General features: G+C 41.2%; 1 protein-coding gene across 3 annotated transcripts in view; it reads left to right on the forward strand.

Moving 5' to 3' along the window:
- The window catches only part of NCKAP5 (NCK associated protein 5), a 671,283-nt gene that overhangs the window by 331,948 nt on the left and 322,949 nt on the right, over nucleotides 1-16,386 (forward strand). For all 3 annotated transcript variants that reach the window (XR_011201523.1, XM_069224677.1, XM_069224678.1), the window contains exon 4: nucleotides 6,943-7,033. Coding sequence is in view for 2 of the 3 variants with exons in the window: in XM_069224677.1 (XP_069080778.1) it covers nucleotides 6,943-7,033 (91 nt within the window). In the remaining variant the exon portion in view is untranslated. The remainder of the gene's footprint in view (nucleotides 1-6,942; nucleotides 7,034-16,386) is intronic.

Consider the following 16,386-nt stretch of genomic DNA (forward strand, 5'->3'; position numbering starts at 1 on the left):
GTTCCCATGTTCGACACTCAGGTCAGTTATTCCACCTTTCACCATTGGCTGACATCCACTGTAAACACATCCTAATCCACCACAACCTGCCATCAAAGTCAGTAGGAAGACCCCCAAAGCTAAGTTCTCTCAAATCAAATAAAGATCTTTGCAAAGGGAGCAGAAGAGGAAAAACAATTTTAACAACAAAACAACACAGCAGTGTCACTCAATAATCTACAAAGACACGGTCATAAATGCCAAAAGGCATAGTTTTTTTCACAGATAAGCCATGATGCTACCTACTCAAAAATATTTGCCAAATCCCTGAATCTAGAATGGTCATCCTCCAAAATCACTAGATCACAATGTCTGCTAGACTCGGTAGCTGATCACTTCATCTCCAGATCCAAAGATATGCATAACTATCCTGATGATAAAAACAATGGGAACCAGCAACTCAACACCGACATTACCCTCACCGCTTCATTCATTGCATGTCAGGGACTACTCTAGACAAACAGAAAGGAAGAGCTGCTTATAAACAATATTTAGTGCCCAGAAGAAAACAAAACAGCTGCCTGTAGACTATTATTAGTATTCAGAAGAAAATAATAATCTCTCTGACTTCCAAGCATGGATCTGGTCCATTCAGTGTGTTATCTGCACTAATTGCAAGACTACAGTGGATGCAAATGGCATAGCTGCACTTCCACTATTGGATTGCTGCATTTTACATGGTCCACTGTTCCTTATTGGTGTGGAGACTCAAAACTTTGGGAATACGCGCCTCTCTTGTTGACTAGATTGCCTCCTACCTTTCTAACAGTTCCCTCATATGATCAGTGACCCCTTTCTCCTCTCTTCCTTTCTCCTTAATGGCTGGAGTTACTCAAGGATTGAACCCCTGCACCCCTTTTAATGTCTCCCCAATCTCTCTACTGGGGATCGCCATCTCCTCCATCAACCTCAGCTGTTACAATTAGGTAGATGTCACACACGAAATACTAAAACTAAAACAGCATCTGATCATGCACCTTGTGGCATCAGATGGCGACTCCTAGCTGCTGACCATAGGATAATAATAAATTAAATCAACGTACACACATAAAAAATGGAAAACTAGCCCATGGTAAATGGAAGATCTACCGTTCATACACCATTTGGATTTACCCACCGCCAATCCCATCATACCAAATAAGTGATCTATGGATCAGTATGGATACGAACCTCTTCTTGAAACCTCAGTCATATTACAAGTGGATCCTTTTTAGATGCTGAGACATCCTCATTGAGTCTTCCCATTCTCTAACTTTCTTTCAAAGGATATAAGCTACCGTCGACCTTGTGCTCTCTCGGCTGGATTATACGGACACTATATATAATGAGCATCCCCGGAAATTACTGAGAATACAGAACACAGCAGCAAGAAAAACTGCAAGGGTGCACAAAACCTGGTGCAAACCGAAGCGCTTTAAGACCTGTCAGATATATTGAGCATTGTATAAATGTTGCAATAAAAGAAAATCTTGATATAAACCACATCATCGACACGCTACTCCTGTTGGTTTGATTTTAAATCAGATAGCTGTTGTGCTTTTTTATCCCTAACAAAATGCATTTCTCAAATTAAGTCATAGTTGAAACAATAAATAAAAAATATTTTACAAAAAATCACCCAATGTCTTTCACTTTTGTCTATAATTTCATCTAATTGTTATGAAACCGTTGTAAACAAGCCTCTTTCCCTTTGAAATATTCTTAGTTTCTGTGCTGTGAAATAAAGACATTTCAGTGGTCTTCTGTACTCATATGAACCACTTTGGACACTCGCATATGGTGTGACTATTCAAACAGCCACTCTGGACTAAACAGGTTTTAGGCCGCCATTACAAGAAGGCCAGACAATGATTAGCAATCCCTCACAAGGTACTTCTGATAACACGAGGTAATAATTCCAAGATGCTATTATCCCGTTTTGACATTACCTCGTGACTATGGCCCTCATACTGAATGGTCCTGTATTATCGCATGGCTTTACTGCACTGAGCATCTCTGATGCTATACAGTGTCACTGCCCGTTAAGGGGGCATTCAGAGTTTAGAGCCTGGAATGGTGAACAACATGCGGGAATCTGTGACTCCATAAACAATCCCACATGTTACTGCCCATTTGTGGGTTGTTTTTCACCCGGACCTCTCACATGTTGGTAGCAGGTGGATTATGCATGTGAAAACTCACAGGCCACGGTTTTCACGTGTTTCATGCATCTCTTGCACTTCCAGACTGGCCCATAACTGCCACTGCTGTAGGCAACAGAATACCTGGGCCCATGGTAATTAGGATCCATGTGCTTCTCTGCTTGGAATAGCAATACTCGTGGAAACCATTGCTTGTGAAAGGATTTAATTTTGTTTTCTTGCATATTAACCTTTTCCCCAGGCATATTTCGCCAGGTTTCACCTTGGAAAACGTGAGCGGTATTGCTGCATGAGGGTTTTCTTCTTAGTATGCTGCCAGGTGTGGTATTACTGCAACACTTGTAAAGTGCTTTGGGCGGTACCTGAAGTTTTCAAAATACTTATTGAAATAGTAAAATGTTTCATTTTAACACCATCCTTTCGCTTAGTTGCTTATGCAATTATTTATTTGTATATTTTGTAAGCCACCACATAGAATCTGGTAGAAAGTGAGTATGCAGGGGATACGGAGGGAAGACAAAGGAATTACATTTCCAGACAATGCATCAGTCAATAGATCCATTTAGCCTGTCTGCTTTTAAGCGGATAAACAGTATCAAAGTCTAGAGATGTGTGGAACATAAAGTCATTTATTTTGTGTTGTTCATAGTTGATGAGGAACTACGTGGTCATAGATATTTGAACAGCCAATGAGCAAGAATAGACTATCAGGGATGTCCCTGACTGCTTCATCATCACTTAGGGAAGCGAAGAGATATGGCTTAACTATAGTCATGGATGAAGAAGTGAGTGGTTAGGGATATCCTGAACTCTACTAAATTATTTTCACGTTTTAGATTAGGTTGTAAAGTATTTCACAAGGAAGAGCTTTGTACATGGAAAGATCTCCTACCACATTAGTTGAATTTGATCTTGTGGATGGAGTGTAAGTTAGGATTGGCCGATCTATGGCTTTTCATTGGTTGATATGAGATAACCAGTTAGCCAGTTATCGTGAGCGAAGACCATGCAGAACCTCATGACCAAATCAAACGGTTTTAAATCTGCATCTCTTTTTATCAGTAGCCAGTAGAACTACTCAGTGCCAGCATAGTGTAAGGTTCCCATTTCAGTATGACTACCAATTGGACACTGTGATCCTGAACTTCTTGTGGTTAGGCAGAGCATTCTTTGGGGGTCCTCTGATTATGTTGTTATCGGAGTCCCGGAATGCCATGAACATTGCATGATTTAATGACATTTTCTGGAAGAATTGGAGGATAGGCAGGCTTCAGCAATGAAGAAATGAGAGATGTGAAGCCTACTTCAAAATAGCATTTATTTGGAGTTCGAAAGGGAGTTTTTAATCTTGTTCCACAGTAGACAGAGACCATTTTTGCATGTATCTGTGATAGGCCGTGGGTTACATTGAAAGTGTCAGCTTAGAACTTGCATTTGATATCCAATAACTGGATTTTGAGGATCAAAGTGAGTGGAGCTGTCAGCACTGTAATTTTAGATCACACAAATTATATAGTGTAATTTATGCACACCTATGTTTAGCGTTTGTTGTTTGTGACATGTAGCGCATATATTTCTTAATTGTGGGATTTTTGGTGTGCACCTCTAACTATTACTTTTTTGTATGCTTTGATTTTTTTTCAGTTTGTAAAGTGCTCTGGCAATCTGCGGGCATTCTTCAAACTACAGAAAAAGTCTAGTAGAGAAGATGTAAAATAAAATAAACACCAAGAAGCAGTGGTTGGTATACATAGGAATAGTGTTGGTTAGGAGAAAATTCAAGGTTGTTTTCGGTCAACCTTGCTGTTTTGTTCCCTTGTTTATGCACTGTACTACGCATGTGCACATGCCTGAAGGAATCTTTAGCAATTTAGTGGAGTTCAAGATTATATTCACTGTGTGTATCTGAGTCATAACTCCACGGAATCACTCTGCTCTGCAATCGAATTGTGCTAAAGCAGAACTAAAGAAAAGCTTCTGTGCTTAACCTCTTTCATTAACAGCTCGCTCTGTCACCTCTTCGACACGCTGTTTGTTTTGTCCTGTCAAGTGAAATTGGAGTTTTTCCACTAGGTATCTCGCCATCATTTTCCTTGTAGAAGAAACGCTCCAATGTTTGAGCCGGTCAGTCCCTGGATCGCGTTTAGACAGAATAAGCGCCTGGTTTTACAAGGGAAACTGCCCTGTTCAGACAGCCATACTGATTGTGTTCTTAAAATGAACGGTTCTGTAAACTCTCTGACTGGCTTCAGGATGGAGGAGTACATTTGAAATGGTTCCTCCATTTTCTGGATTGATAGTTATTTACTGGGAGGGGAACATTTCCAGTCGGCCATTCACATCTTATGTTTGGTAACCCTACGTGCATTTTCTGAAAACACAGATATCACCATGTATTCGGGCCATGTAGTAAGAGAGATGCCTCTTTCTTCAGCAAGTGAGACTGGAGACCAGATGTTTTCAATATAGGCCTCTTAGTACACAGAGTGGTGCGTGAAATCAAGAGCATGTGGGTGAACACGTGCCACAGTATGAAAACCAACGGCCACACACGTGAGGTGGCTATTTGAGTATAGAAGGCACCTCTACCAAGCGGTTGGTATGTTTGCAGATCTGAAAGGTCAGGCTCTAGGCCACCCACCCTCAATGATCCCCTCAAGTGCTGGTGTGTAGATGTTCCATTTATTTTGTGGGCAGTTGTCCATTCCCTGCTCTAGGCAGATTGTTTTATAGGCAGCATCACTAGCACATGAAGGTCTGAGATACATTGACTTTACTGCTCGGAGTGCTGCTGTTGGGTTAGTGCCTCGCTCCCGGAGTGTTGGGTTTGATGTGTTGTTCTGAGTATGATGATGTCAGGGTGTCAGTCTAGCATTTGCACTTTCAAAAAAGTAGATTACAAGTGCAATTGGAAAGATGTTCAGGGCGTAACACAGGCCCCTGCAGCTCCTGTGGTGAAGGGGGGCCTCAACCCATCAGGGACCCAACAGCCTTTCATGAGAGACTCAGGGGCCCCTGTTCACATTCTGCACGGTGAGGGGGGCATCATTTTGTGTTACGCCTCCGATAGGCATTGTGTATTGAATATTGTTGGGTGGAAGGTGGCCCCACACCTACCATTGAGAGGGACCTAGAGCAACCCTAGGATAATCAATACCTCCCTTCCCCCACCCCTCATAAAGCCGCCCCCTGGCTGACGATCCTGTAAAACGTATTCTGCCTCAGGGTTAGCAACATTCATCAGTGGAACAGTTTACCTTGGGCATGCTCCTGAAATGAGGGAATGGGAAGGTCCAAAGAGAATTACCCTATTTTCGTTGGGCAACAACCCCTCTAAATTTTGCGAACTCTGAATTTCTCTGTGAGTATTCATAACAGACCCATGTGTAATACCAAACTGAGACATGAACAGAAAATCTGGTGCTACTGGCAGTGCGAGCCCAGTCCGGCTTCTGTGGGACGACGGTAAAAAGTAGAAGCAGTGCTTTAAATGGGCCGGTACTGTCCGGTACTGAGTACCGGCACTTTTTTATTTTGAGAGGGAGAGTACCGGCACATCTCAAGAAAAACGTAATACTTTTAATTGGAGAGTACCGGCACTTCTCGGAAACAAGCAGGTACTCTGGCACAGAGTACCTGCACTTTATTTTTTCCATTTCAAGCACTGAGTAGAAGTGCTTATTAATGAACGTTCAAAGCTGACCCAGCAGTTTATACTTTCAGGCACATGAAACTGAGGGTCATCGTGCAAATGCTTCAGATTAACAGAGACCTACCGCAAGCAAAAATGGGGCCAGTCTGCAATTGAAAAGGAACAGCCTTCACGCTATGGCCTGGTATAGCAATTTCTTGTTTGGATTTGGCCAACAGATGGTATTTGAAGGAACTGAGTATTAAGGATGAGCTCTCGCAGCACATAAATTGTAATGAAAAAATAAAAAAGTAAATAAAAAATAATTGGCATCTGAATCAATATTTGTTCGTCCTGAAGCAAACACACACTCACTTTATGGGAAGGAGACAGTTGATAAGAAGCAAACTTTGTCACTCAATAACAAGCCGAATAATTGTGACCAGACCCCGTAGAATGATGGGCTTTGCTTGCTTGCGCAGAGCCGAGTGCTGTGTAAAGTGAATTTATTTCACACGATATGTCACAGAGCACAGCTCGGAATCTGAAAGAGGCAAACCTGCAAGCAAGCACTAACTCAGAGAATTGTTGGGTTAAATTAATTCACTGTACGAAGTGCAGACACACACAAAAGGCACTCAGAGCTGAGGTGCGCCGTCAAAGCCCATCACAATACGCCCCAGAATGCCACAGTGTTTTCACTAAGGCCTGTTTCACGAAGTTGAGGGGTTCAGGGGGCCTGAAGCTTAGTTTTGCAGGTTGCATTTATCGGATGACTGAAATGTAGTTGTTGGAATGCAGTTTACCTGGCTGTCTCAAACGTGCTCACTGACAAAATATTATTGTGTAGAAAACTCTATATTTACTATGTAAACTGTTCTAGCAGAAATAAATACAACCTTGTTAGTTGATCTTGTGGGAGTAGACTAACACGTAGTAATTGTAACACAGGTTCCATTTGAGAAAATAATTGTCAGGACCTGGATTTCGTGTTTGGTAAGAAAAATCTCAGCCGGTTAGAGCCAAAATAATGATGCATTATATCCTTCAACTGACCTGAACACAGGGCATGCGTCTTTTTCAGAAGAAAAGATTTATGACTGTAAACTGTGTTCTCATGATGTCCCACAGGATGGAAGAGACAGTGAGGAATATCCTGCAGAACCAAGGCCCTCTGGAGCAGAATGGAAGAGAAGCTGCTGATATATTGAAGGTCTATCAGGTATGAATGCTTCTTCATTGACCACTTCTCACTGTGCCCACTCCGAATGACCTTCAAGCTGGCATCCTTCGTCTACAAACAATTGTTGTGTGTGGCTTTGCCGATATATTTATTGTTTTTTTCTTTTTTAAACAATTTGGTACTTGTAGTGCACCAAATAAATTAATTGCAAAGCAGATTGTAGAAGGGTACATGCTTTGTACGCGGTGATATCAGCTGTTCAGAATTAAGGAGGTACCAGATGTAATGTCACTTGACATATGTCCCTTTCATGACATTCAAGGAAGTGACCTCATATAACCTGCTCAGTTACTGTGCTACAGGGTGGCTTGCCCTTGGTTCCTTACAGGCCATGCTCGCCCAGGTCGGTGTGGGTGGGCATGGCCCCCGACAGTCAAAGTATCTCTGCTTTAATAAGTAGAGAGCATTTAATGCAGTTTTGTGTAAGCTGCTTCTATAGCTCTGTTTCACAGAGACCTAATATTTATTGTAGAAGTCATCCTTGGGCAGAAGTCACCTGCAGAATAAACCTCAGAAGATTCTGTGATTGTCAAAATGGCCCCTACATTCTCTGCATTCTAAGGCATCCAGGTTTCATTGCATTATTACATATGAGCTCTCAGGCTTCACAGAAGTGTGCCAAATACTTCATTTACTTAATTTACGCATTACACATGATAGATGGATTCCATAACACAATCATTTTATGCCCTCATAAACAACTGAATGTGCCTAGATCTGAAGACCTCTGGGTGGTTTAAGCTAATCTTCCTTGCAATACTTAAGGCGCCCTGTGATGTGCCCTGTCTTTTTATCGCTCTCATTTAAATGTACTTTTCCATATAAGTGTTCTCCTTTGTCTGGGACCTGGATACAGGCTAACGTTTCTCAGTCCCATGTTAACATACAACAGAATCAAAAATCATCCACTTTGGGCACAACCCCAGTGTACAGTTGTGTCTTAACTGAAAGGTCCTTATTGGCTCATATCCTAAATAATTGCTAGATTACATCTCAAAGTTCCAGCTGTGGATCTTTTAGAGTCCTTGCCATCTCCACAGTGGTGAAATAGCAGACCAATAGTTAGCAGTGAAAATGTTATTTTAAACAAGTGTTGGCACAGCCAATAGTTCTGGTTTGGCTGCCACCCTTTTGGTTTTCCCAGCACTTGTTTTGTTTTGTCATGGTCTGTGCAACACTTTATTGTTGAAGAAGCTGCCTGTCAGTCACTAATCTAAGAAACACATTGGCTTACTGTAAAAATATTCTTGGTCTCAAAAATAAACACTTTAACCCCTATTACGAGTTTGGCGGGCGGTGGAGGCCGCCCACCAAACTCGTTCCTCCATCAGGCTGCCTGTGCGGCCTGAACACCACCGGCCTGATAAAGAGTTCACCGCAGGGCTGTAACATTGACGCCGGCTCCATTATGTGGTGGTGCGGTGGGTGCAGCAGCACCCGCCGCTCTTTCAACTTCACGTAATTCGGGCAGTGGAAAGTGCGACGGGTATGTTCATGGGGGCCCCTGCACTGCCTATGCCAAGTGCATGAGCAGTGCAGGGGCCCCCATGGGGCCCCGGTACCTTCTTTCTGCCAGCCTTTGCATGGCGGGGCTACTGCCATGCAAAGGCTGGTGGAATGGGGACTCGTAATCCCCAGGGCAGTGTTGCAAGCAGTGCTGCCCTGGAGGATTAAAACCACCGAGACCACCAGGCTGTCGCCTGGCGGTGTCAGCGGTATGACCATGGTGCTTTCGCCACAGTCGTAATGTCGTGCCCGGACCGCCGCTTTGGTACAGTCCGACCGCGACCATGACCCTGGCGGTCTGGTGACTGCCAGGGTCATAATGGGGGCCTTTGTCTTAGTTGTCCCTGCCACTGAAAGGAGCTAATTTGTATGTAAATGTGAGCCTTGTAAAAGGGCACAATACCATTCACTCACAGAGAGGGCTGACCAATTGCCTCGGGATGTATGCTATACTGAGCCGAAGAAAAATGTGCTTGACACAGTGCCAGTCTAGTGGATGAAAAGGGCTCCCTGAAAGGTTTTAGAAGTATATTATACATATAATTTAGTAAACCAAATGTCTTTACCTATGCCATACATAAAAAGTTGACAATATATTGAAAATGATCTGTAATGTAGTTTACTACTAATTTACGTTACAAAATGGTGTTTTAATATATATAAAATAGTGAAAATTGTGTTTATTTTGTGTCTTATTAAACATTTTAAAAATAATAATTATAGTGGTATATTAATTAGTCTTTATAGATTGACGTAATGGCTAGGGGGAAGGACGAGGGTTAGGGAAAGGGATTAATGTATTGTATGTGTTAAGTTTAATGGTGGGAGTGTAGAGAACCCTAATCTTATAAAATACTCCACAACTCTTAGACACCCGGTAGGGTATATTTAGAATGGGCTAGAAATAAAAGCTGCAATTTAGACAACTCATCAAATATTTCTTCAGGAGTCAATAATGAGAGTTTTAGTCAGATTTTAAAGTTTTATTTATCATAAGTATGAGTCTTTATTAGTCAATTTAAGTTTACAGAACATTGCATAAAGCATGTCCCGGGATCTATCACTATTGCAAATATTCTAAATCGGTAAGAGTAAATCATTTTATTCATAAATAACAAAAGGAACAATGTTTGAAGAGGCAGTCTTGTCGCAAAGCTATCAGTAGCTATGAAGAATATTCTAACAGACTTTGATGGAGAACAGTCTAAGCAGAAAGCAAAGTCTGTCTGAGTCTCACAGAGAGAAGGAATCTGAATCTGAGAGTGTGAGAGATAAGAGCTTGTGTGCACGCTGCTATTACTAGTGCCCACTATTGCATGCACTCTGTCTCTTCTTTCCCTTAGACATTTTTATAATACAAATACAATGAAAATAATTTAGCACAAATGTTTCATCCAAGATTGTAGGTAGCCAATCACAAGAGGCAAAATTCAGGAGATAATATCAACTTCCGTAGATATGGTACCTTTTAACAAAGGCAGTACTACTACAAGATGCATTTGACAACAATTTTATGCAAGCTGTTATAGTGAAAGGTTTTCTCATCCATCTGGGTCTCTAAAAGAAAAGAGACATATGTAAATGTTGTGCACAAATAAACGTATGTCTTTCTGGTTCTCATACATCTCCACACTAAAGCCTATTCATAAAGAAGCAAATTTCAGATTAGTTTATCAAGTTTTAAAATTCCAGTGCAGGTCACGAATAAAATAATATAGCTTTCGGTGTTAGCATAGGAAGTTTGTGTAATGCAAAGGGCATGCAAAATGTACGATAGAAACATTTCTTATGAATTAAAGTTTGTTTGGACTTTTTAAACGTTAGCAAATCAAGCAAGTCAGGCTAATACGGGCCATCCAAAGTTTAGGAAGGCAAGTGCACTTTTAAAATGCAGGTTTTGGTTAGGCCAGATTTCTCTCATACGGGTAATTAATTTAATCTCCAGCAATGGTTTGGGCTACATTTCAGGTTTTGTTTACGTTTAGGTAAAGGTTGCACTTAGGGTAAGAGATAGTTTAGGGGAAACAGTGTAAGGGTTGGAGTTAGGATTAGTTTAAGGGGCAGGTTAGATTGAGGTTTAGAAATGGAGTTTAAATTAACCTATTTGAGTAAGATAAGGCAGAGAGATAGATTTATGTTTAAGGGGTTCCAGTTACATTTGAGGTTGGAGTTAAGGGTATGTATAGGTAAATTGTGGTCAAAAGGCACAGGAGGTACATTTTCATTTTTGCCACCACAGCTTAATGTTTCTAATTCAAATGAGAGTCAATCATTAAAGTTTTGTCATGACCTCATAGTTTACAGTTTTGCATTCCACTTTTTTGCATAGAGCTTTACTAGATGCAGTGTACAATGTTGTGTTTTATATAATTCTTAAAGTATTTTTAAGAAAGCCGAAACACTTGTACACTAGAAGCACTTGTTATATGTATAATGGATGATTCTATTGTCATATTTAAATGGTTTTCATATTTTTTAAATAAGGCCTTCAACTAATATCAAGCAAGAAATGAAAGAATTCTAACACCAACTCAGTTCGCACTCACTTAATAGTCACTGAAAAGTAAGCAAAGATGGGGCTGTGATAATTAGACATGTACACAAAAAAGAGTATATCAATAAGGAGTGTGTCATCTTCTCAAGTTTCATAAGGTCCTCCCATGATGGCTGAAATTATATTTAATTTCTGTGCAATGCCACCCTGTCCTATTAGCAAGATGGATCAAGCCAGAAAAAATGTTCATAATTTGAGCAAACAGTACATTGAATTGTTGTGCCTCTTAGCTTCCACAGAGTGGGACAGTGACTATGTATTAGCTCAGCCAATCAGAATGCTTGGAATGATGGCACTAGATGCTGTTATGTGCCTGCATTCTAAGTTGAGGATTGACAGAGACCAAGCATAGATGGTTGGTCTGTTTGTCTGTTTCTACTGAATGGAAATAGGGGCACAAATGCCAATAGCCTTAACACATTAATAGTGGTAGGTCTTAACATCTGTTAATTGTTATTCTTCTCATTATGCTCCCTCACATTTGGTTCAGGCCCATAATTATGAGGGCTTCAAATAAGAGCAGTTAACTCCATTGGCAGTGTGTGTTAATTGCTATTAACTGAAATACTTAGGTCTTACTGCCCACTTCCCTGTGGGCATTAAGTCCTAAGTATTTCAGTACTTCTGCTTAGGGAGAATGGTGGTAGCTCTTCTGTCGCTGACCAAGCCTCATAATTGAAAAAAATGCCCTAGGGCATGCCTGTGATACAGGCTATTCGTTGAGTGTAGAACTGCACCTTAGAGTTTATTTACACGGCTTTATCCTGTAGGCAGTGGTTTCAGTCCCATAGTGCTTTGCTATAAATGTGCTTCTCTTGAATGTTGATGACCGTGGCTAGTGTTTGTTGTGTGAGGATCCTCTTACCTCTGACATGAGTGAGCCCTTGATCTGGGTAGTGTTATTCATTGGGTTTTCTATTATGCTTCAGCATATTTGTACTCCCTTCTCCATCCTGTGTGCGACCCCCAAGTTTATTGTATTGGCCCCAAGTATTATAATTTCAACAGCGAATGATGTTCATATACTGGTTAGAGTTCATCTAAGCTAACATCGACAACATTTCCAAGGGCCTGGCCTTTCTCTTGCGGGCCCTCTTTCTACCCTTCTTATACCCTGTGATGTTGTACTGCTCTCACTGGGCAGGGCATTTTGTGGTAGGTTGGAGTTGTAAGCCATGATAGCTCTGCTGTTGCAATACTTGCTTGTGCTCACACAAATATTTAACACTCACACTTCCCTTGGTCTCAGAACTCATTCTGTTAAGATCTCTGCAGAATAAATATATGATGGGAAAATACGTGTGGAGCATGTTTACTTCTATATGTACTCTCAAGAATGAGTTACCCAATGCACCTCCAGACCATGTCACTATACCCCTGGCATTCTCACCTTTGTTTACTCTTGAATTTCTTCAAGTAATTAATGACAAGCGATTGATAACAGCTTTGCCAGGCAGGCCCATAAAAGCATGCCGCACACTTTTCCCTTGATCCCAGAACATGCACAGTTAAAATGTGTGCAATGCAGCATTGTGCATAGCAAATCTATGATGAGAAAAGATATCCGCTGCATGTTTAATATTATTTGTGGTCAGATCATAGCATTGCCCCTTGAGCCTTTAAGTTTTATTTATTTCATGAGATGGTGAAGCTTTATCAGTTTGGTTTTTTGCCTCTCTCACGCAATTGGCACTCCACACTTTCCACTTTTTCAACTGAAAAAAATCATCCTTAAATAATGGTAAAGTTCTTTCAAAAACTTAATCCGAAAATAATGAAAAACAGAGCCTGCCCTTCTTGGTTTTCATTAAAACGTTTGCAATGTCGACCTGGCATGTGATGGGTGCAGCTGAGGCTCTCCTGGCTGGAGATGTTCCACACAGCAGTAGCCTTTGAACCCTCCCTCTGTGAATTTGCAGTCACACTGTAAATTGAGATGCCACCCCGATACATTACTTGAGTTCTGCCAGCAGCACTCCATGTTTGTAGTGTTGAAAACCGCTGTTAGATCAGGAATCACCAGGGGTGAAAGGAAGAGACAGGTTACCGTTGTTTTTAGTTTTTAGTATGCCACCCCGTGTGTGGGCCTGCAGCCTTCTCAGTATAATGCCAGAGTGTGGCTCAGTCGCTAGACATGCTGCCAGATTGTTCTGAACGCCTAGTGCTCGAGAAAAGCCACCACAGACAGCAGGTAAAGAACAGTAAATAGATGCTAAAATGCAGCCATTTTAGCCAAGGGTTGAAAGCAGTGTCATCTCAAGGATTTTGTGACACGGGGCAAGACGTATTTAGGTACCCCCCTCTTTCGAACAACTTTCATTGCCCATTTTTTTACATGATGCCAGTCCACATTGAATGACATTTAAGCTTTCTGAAATTGGTCAAAGTGAAATATGTCTTACACAGGCCCCAAAATTCTTAACATAACACTTGAAAGAGAGACTATGAAAGTTAAAAGTAAGTACAGCGAGAGAGAGGTTAATTTGGAAAAAATAAAAGTAAGATAGAAATAAAAATCACTTTCTCAGCGGGCCCCTTGGAAGACGGGGGCCCTTGGCAATATCCCACTTAGCCCATGCCTGAGCTGATTGTTACTTTTTTCCTTACAGTATGCATTGCACAGCAGAATGCAAACATTATCTGTAGAAATGCAACTTCTCCATCACAGAATCAAACAAATGTCAGTGAAAGCTCCAATTCAATGTTGTCATTGTATCACAGCTTTCAAATATTTTTTGTGTGTTTTTGGTTGACGGATTGGGTTTACAAAACATTCAAAAAAATGTTTCTGCACCTTTTATTGGCGTGGAACTTGTACATTATTACGCAATGATATTAATATTACAAGACAGTAAATCCCACTTAAAGGGATTCCCCGGAAAGTTTTGGAACACCCAAAAACCCTCGAGCATGTGGGTATTTTCAAATTCTTTTTGAATTCTGTACCACTCTGAAAAATGATAGAGAGTTATTCCTGCCAAAAAAAGGTGTAAAATCTTTTTCAAGGTTTAAAGGGAAAGAGAACACCCCGGACATAGGTGAGGGAGCTTCCGCTTGCAGAACCACAAACAAATTGTACAGGGTCACAAAGGTGTTTCACCATGTGAAATTATGCTTGGTATTATAAATGTGGAAATGGAATTACACTGTGGGGATAGAAATTCACTAAAATGTCCCAAGAATTCACAAGTTTTCTAGATCTATTCCTGAATACCCATAACCCTTCTGTAAAACCTGTGACTATTGTAGCTTTTCATGCATATTTCTACCATTCTTCAAGCGTGAAAATATGTCACAAAGTACAGTTGATGGGTAAGTGGGAAGTGCAAAATGTTTTACATTGCACATAATAAAGAGTGGTATTTTAATAAGGAGGTGGTTGGCTTTTGACGGCTTTGAGCTGTATTCTATTACTTCCTCTTGTAGAAGTTACTTTGTATTGTTTTACACTGTACTTTCTGCTAGTTTGAACATAATGAGTATGTGGTGCATTAGAAACTAGAGTCAGATCAGTCTTGCTGTTTTCAGTTGGCAAGTTTTCATTTGATTACAAGTTATTTTTATTTATATCACAAATTGTCAGCCACAAATCTGAATATGTCTCATTTGACACTATGGGGCTGATCACGAGTTTGGCGGTCGGAAAAACCAGACCACCAATCTCCCAATGAGGAGAACGCCACAGTGCTTGCAGGCTCCCCACCTTCCCAATTACGAGTTTTCCACTGGGCTGACTGGTGGAAACCAAAGTTTCTGCCAGTCAGCACAGTGAAAAATGTGCGGCAGCATTGGACTTGGCTCCACGTGGAGCTGAGTCCAATGCCGTCGCACAGGGGGCCCCCCTAGCACTCTCAGAATGCGCACTGTCTGTTGAACAATGAAGAGGCTGCCGGAGAACATGGCTGTAATCAGCATAGCACCGCTCACTTCAGTGCTATCATGGCTGATTACAACCATGACCCCTGTTAGGCAATCCGACCACCAGGGTCGTAATGTGGCAGTTGGACCACGACAGCCACGGCAGTCCGACCTCCACCGTGAGTCTTGAGGTCCGAATAGGGCCCTATAAAACCACCTATGTCAAGCTTCCATAACTTACAACAAAATAGCTCCAGCATGACGGTACAATGCCCATCTTCAGGCCTCAAGGTAACTAATATTTCAATCCTTCGTTATGACTTATTTGACTTCCTAATGTGTCAAGCAATAGAAGAAACTGCTCTCTTAGGGAAGGCAGGAGCTGTGTGGCACTTAAACTCACTCCCCCTACCGTGGCTTTCTAAAAGAGTGAGACACAAAATTAGTAACTCTGTGAAACTTGCCATTATATGTTGCCCTCCATCAACCAAAGGAGATTGAACTTGAATAATGCTATGGGAACTCCTTAATCAGTCTGCTACTTCCTGTAACTGCTGAATGGCGTAATCAAGGAATATAAATATGAATGCAAGTGACAAATACAAAGAATATGGTGCACTGGGTTTGTTATACACCACAACTCTTATGCATAGACTTGACTGTAAAGGCACAATCTTGCCACAATGCCTTCAATTTGTGATCTAGTAATTTAGCTTCATATGCAGGCAACACAATGGCGGATTATAAGTAAGGTTGGGATAAATAGGAAGAGTTTAAGTTCCAGGACATCCACATTAAACTCAGCATTTGCAGTCTCACTCAGTGACGCACAGAATCATTGAAATGAAACAACCAAATGGTTGTTAAAGTTTTTTAGGTATGTTTAATTAGATTCATGTTCTCTAGTTTATGAAAATCCGTGCTCAGTGATAATCTTGCAAAACGAAGTCATATGTTGCCACTGAGGTATTACCTCAATAAGAAAACTTTTATATTCGTGGGAAGTGTATAGCTGTAGATACACGTGCTGTGCATTCTTTAGCCATCTAATGTTGGACTTGGACGTGTTCACTTGTTTTTCTTTTAATGAAGACTTTTCAAGTCACAGGACCTAGTTACTTTATTTATTAGTGGTATTGCGAGTGGGCATCGGCTCCATTGTTAGATTGTTTTTCTCCACTTTCGGGTTCAGACATGTCGTTGTGAGCTCTGGTTTGACACCGTGGCTGTTCTCACTGAGCCCTCAGATCTGTCTCCTCGACGGTTCTAAAAAACAATACTGCTTCTCGCCGTTTTTTAAACATCGTATTCCTTTCAAATCGGTGTCAGCTACATACCTCTCGACTCCCACCATCCGGGTTGAGAATGTCTTCATGATGTAAATGACTCCATTTTGATTCTGTCCTACATGCCA

The sequence above is a fragment of the Pleurodeles waltl genome, chromosome 3_1, assembly GCF_031143425.1.
Source record: "Pleurodeles waltl isolate 20211129_DDA chromosome 3_1, aPleWal1.hap1.20221129, whole genome shotgun sequence".
NCBI classification, from domain to species: Eukaryota; Metazoa; Chordata; class Amphibia; order Caudata; family Salamandridae; genus Pleurodeles; species Pleurodeles waltl.